The 4,390-nt window shown below is 45.4% G+C and overlaps 1 protein-coding gene across 1 annotated transcript in view; it reads right to left on the reverse strand.

The window, feature by feature from the left end:
* ERP44 (endoplasmic reticulum protein 44) overlaps positions 1-4,390 on the reverse strand; it is a 115,505-nt gene that overhangs the window by 40,809 nt on the left and 70,306 nt on the right. The window contains exons 6-7 of the mRNA XM_019509162.1: positions 3,702-3,886; positions 1,525-1,640 (exon numbers count right to left, since the gene is read on the reverse strand). Coding sequence (XP_019364707.1) covers positions 1,525-1,640; positions 3,702-3,886 — 301 coding nt within the window. The remainder of the gene's footprint in view (positions 1-1,524; positions 1,641-3,701; positions 3,887-4,390) is intronic.

Below are 4,390 nucleotides of genomic sequence, written 5' to 3' on the forward strand. Positions count from 1 at the left end.
GAGGAGCATACCACCCCGCTGCACCCTTAATTCCCTGCCTTTGTCCACATGGAAAGCCACAATTTGCAGAGGGGTAAAAATCATTTTTGAATGCAAAACCCCTGTTGACATTGTGCTGTATTTACTCCAGAGAATTGCTGCAGGGATCTGATTTTTCCAAAGGTTAGCAGAGCTTTCTATTACCATGGTTTCATACCTCCTAGCTTTCTAATACTTGGCTGAAACGCATCACAGATCTTTAATTTCTTATGTGCAGGTGCTCTCTCGAAGCGACATCCCGCTGGTGGGGCAGGAGTGGGCGCTTGCATGGCCTGTCCAGTCTGGCTGCAACCTGGGGGCGCAGGGGTCAAGGGGCGCCGCCTGACCCCGTCTTGTCCTCCCTGCCATCTGGGTGGCCTCAAGGATGCTCCCACACCTGCGTGCACAGGCTCAGCAGCCAGGGGGACGTGCAGGGACCCTACAGGCGGGGGCGGGACGTGCAGGGTCACCCCCCTGCTCCCTCTCCCCTGGGGCACCCTGACTGGCGGGGCTCCCTCCCTCCCTGGGGCCTGTGACTCATCACCCCCAGCGCAATGTATGTGGGCATGGGGGGAATGCAGGCGGTATGCAGGGAGGCAGGAGTGGCGCCAGCTTCCCGCCCTGACAGCCACAGCCACAACCATAGCAGCAGCATCTTCTGCGGGCCCAGCCGCAGCATCCCTCCAAGCCAGCATCCACACCCCCCGTGCCTGCTGCACTGTGACCTGCTCCAGCCCGCAGGGACCAGCGCAGGGCCGGCATGCAAATGAGGAAGGGAGGGGCAGGGCTAGGAAGGGACACCATGAAATGAGGGGAGGAGCTGCACCGTGTTGGCAACATCAAGCTGATGTGGTGCGTGTGGAAACCTTGTCCCTTCCCCAGCCCTTCAGCAGCCATTAGGAAGCTGCTGAGGAGCTGGGGGAGGGACCAGGGGTGGGAACAAAAGTAAACGGTGTTTACTTCCGCTTCCCGTCGCAGAAGCTCGGGCCTCAGAAAATGGCTTGGCGGGCTGCATGGCAGCCCATGGGCCGTATGTTGGACAAGCCTGCACTATATGAACTAAAACTAGGAGGAGTCATTGAGCAAAATTCATTTTTTGTTTGTTCTCATAGACCAGGGCTGTCCACAGTCCCATCTTCCCTCAAGCCTCCTGGCCATGGGCTCCTTCAGCAATGTGGACTGTGCTGCCCTACACTAGGGGTGGGGGCAAGAAGCAGAAGCTGGAGGAGAGAAGGGGAGCCCAAGATCCTGGCAGCAATGCCTAGAGTGATGAGGGAAGCAGTGCCCAGAGGGGGACCGTGGGTTAACTTGTTGGGGGCCATGAGTTGGGCAGCCCTGTTCTAGGCTATCAGCACACGGAGACCTGCTATTAGACTCCAATCCTTCATATTTTGATTTCTTTAACATGCCAAAATTTCTCTCCAAAACATTTTCTGAAATTTATGAGCAACATGTTTTCAGTATCACTGAATTCATGCAACTGATGAATTTTAGAAAGAAACTTACCCAAATGCAGAGAGGAAGACGCAATCATCATGCAAAATATTTGATACTCTTTCAAAAGTTCTATAGTTATTAGAGTCCTTCTGCTCAAAATATCCAATGATATTTCTTTTACTGCGCTGTAAAATAAAAGCAGGCAGTTATAGTTTCTTGCAAATCAAAGGTTATTACACCCTTGAAGAAGCGTTACAGACAGAAAAGGTTTTCACTTTCCCCCCTTAATCAAAAACATAGTTAATGGCAGCCAACAATCTGTCTCCAAATGTGGTATAACCATACAACAATGCAGGATTTCCTACTAGAATGGTTACAGAATATATTCTTTCAAAGAAAGTTTATGAATTTCTTGGCCTATTCAGGATGACCAGCATGAATTAAAAAATAAAATCATTTCCAAGATGTCTGATTAAACTTAAATTCTATATGGTTAAAATGTAAAATTGAATTCTGACATTCCCCTCAAATACTGGAAAAACAAAAGTCACTTGCCAGTAAGTAGAGTACTTTGCGATGTGGTGTCCACATACATGTTCTGATTTGCGGATGTCTTACTTTGCCTAGAGAAATTTTTGCCTTTGCAGTATCTGTAGAATGAGCCCTAGTCTCAATGCTCCTCATGCCCTTGTGATGAGCAAATGGGAAGAGTGCACTCCCTGTTCCTGAGTTCATCTCAACTGCAGATTCCTATATATTACTCTCGATTCTGAGCAAGAGGACAAGGAGGATGGGATGTGAATTTGTATGTGGATAACACATCATAGAGAGCTCCACTTATTTTGTTTTCCCCATCCACAAGCACATTCTCATGGGTGGGTCATTCCAAAACAGTGCCTGCATATATGGAAATGGGTCTTTGAGTCCCTTGAGGCAAACAGCAATTACAGGACTGCTACACCACGTGCAGCATCAGCTCTTGATGCTTCCACAACAGCATAACACTTTGTAAAAGTATAGATTGAGCTCCACATGTTACCTATAGAAACATTATGGAGGAACACCACAGAAATAGCATGGGCTCTGATGAAATGTGCCCATATTACAGGTAATAAATGGCATCTTAGCAGTCTCATAACAATTTTATACAGCCCAACTGTTGCGTCAATGTTGTTGCGCCCTTAGATCTTTGCTATGAAAACAAGGAGCTGTGGAGACTTTATAAATGGGCTGGTTCAATGAAGGTAATAGGCCAAAGTACTTTTAACACCCAGCAAATACAGTAACGAAAATGACAAATATTATCTGCTGCCACAAATGAAAGTCAGTAACAAATCCAGACAAGTCTTCAAGGATACCTTTCAGGGACAAAGATGGTATGGTTGGGGCAGGGTGAGGGTGGGGGGAAGAGTTACTACCAGGAGGGATTACATTTCACTCATTTTTTGTACCAGTGTAATCACTGTAAGGCTGTTTCATAGAATCATAGAAAATTAGGGTTGGAAGGGACCTCAGGAAGTCATCAAGCCCAACCCCCTGCTCAAAGCAGGACCATCTGCAACTCAATCATCCCAACCAAAGCTTGTCTAGCTGGGTTTTGAAAACCTCTAAGAATGGAGCTTCATCATGGAGGGGTGGTCTTCCAGTCTTGGCTTTGCCTCATGTTCAGCATAGACCAGGAGCCCCGTCACTTGCAGGGTGTCTCGGTCTTGGCTGGGTATGCAGCACAGCTGGGGCTAACAGCCCTGTGGGGCCCAGGGAGTTCACACACCCTTAAGCCTTGGGGATCACAGCCACAATCCCCAGGGCTCAGACATTTCTTGCTGGACATAGTGCACCTCTGCAGTTGGGGCCCCATCAGGTGATGGGGCTCCCAGTCACAGGGGAGACCTCACTACACATGCTAACTAAAATTCAATTGCAGCCAGCTATAAAGTTAGTACATAGCTGGTTAGACCTTTTTGTTGTAGTACAGTTACTTTACCTGTGTGCTCTTAAGGTAATTGTGCTATTAACCAGTTAATTGTGTGATACCTGCAATGTGTAGAGGGGGCCTAAACGAGACACATCCATAAGTGACAATGTATGGGGAGAGTTACTTGAAGTTACTCTGAACTTTGAGAATATGAAAGCTGACTATATTTTTCTGAATAGAAGAAAAAAAAAATCAATGCATCAAATTCATTTGTCTCAACATACAGAGCCAAAATACACTGATGTCATAGAAAGGAAATCAAGAGACTTACGTCAACAGAGTGAATTTCTTCCAAATCTTGGACTTCGCGAATAGGATTGCTTTTCTGTTGTCTTATATAGTCTGCTATTGCAGTCACTGATCTCTGGCCTCTATACTCTCTCTTCATCATCATTCCATTTCGAAACAGCTTTAGGGTTGGATATTTGCTTATTCTGTATCTTTGAGCTATATCCGCTAATATAGAAATTAAGAAAAAAATAGTTATATAAATACAGAAATGTACCGTCTGTTAATACTTATCAATATATATATATACTAAGGCAGGGACACTGAAGCAATGGTCCTTCCACTTCCATCTTTAAACAAGAACCAGAGGTAAAAAAAGTACTGCAAGAATAGAGATATGCAGAGTAGCTGTCCTATTTATATTTAAGAAACGTAATTTGTATGGTCATCAACATGAAGGAAAATCATAATCAAAATTTGCCATAATTCTTGAACTAGAGGCAATGAGTTAGTCCCATGTATCTGGTGCCTTTTACATGCTTTTAGACACAAATTCTACACCTAAATAATGCAGCCAAAATTCAGATGATGCACATTTCCTCATAGCTAAGCCAAGCTCATATGTGAGCTCAGTACACAGTAAAAATTTCATAATTATGATCACATAAGTTTGCACAAAAACCTCATAAGCACATGGACACAGTACTCTACACATTTTTCAGAAGGTTACGG

The sequence above is a fragment of the Gavialis gangeticus genome, unplaced genomic scaffold (genome assembly GCF_001723915.1).
Source record: "Gavialis gangeticus isolate Ggan-Ray unplaced genomic scaffold, GavGan_comp1, whole genome shotgun sequence".
In the NCBI taxonomy this organism is placed as follows: domain Eukaryota; kingdom Metazoa; phylum Chordata; order Crocodylia; family Gavialidae; genus Gavialis; species Gavialis gangeticus.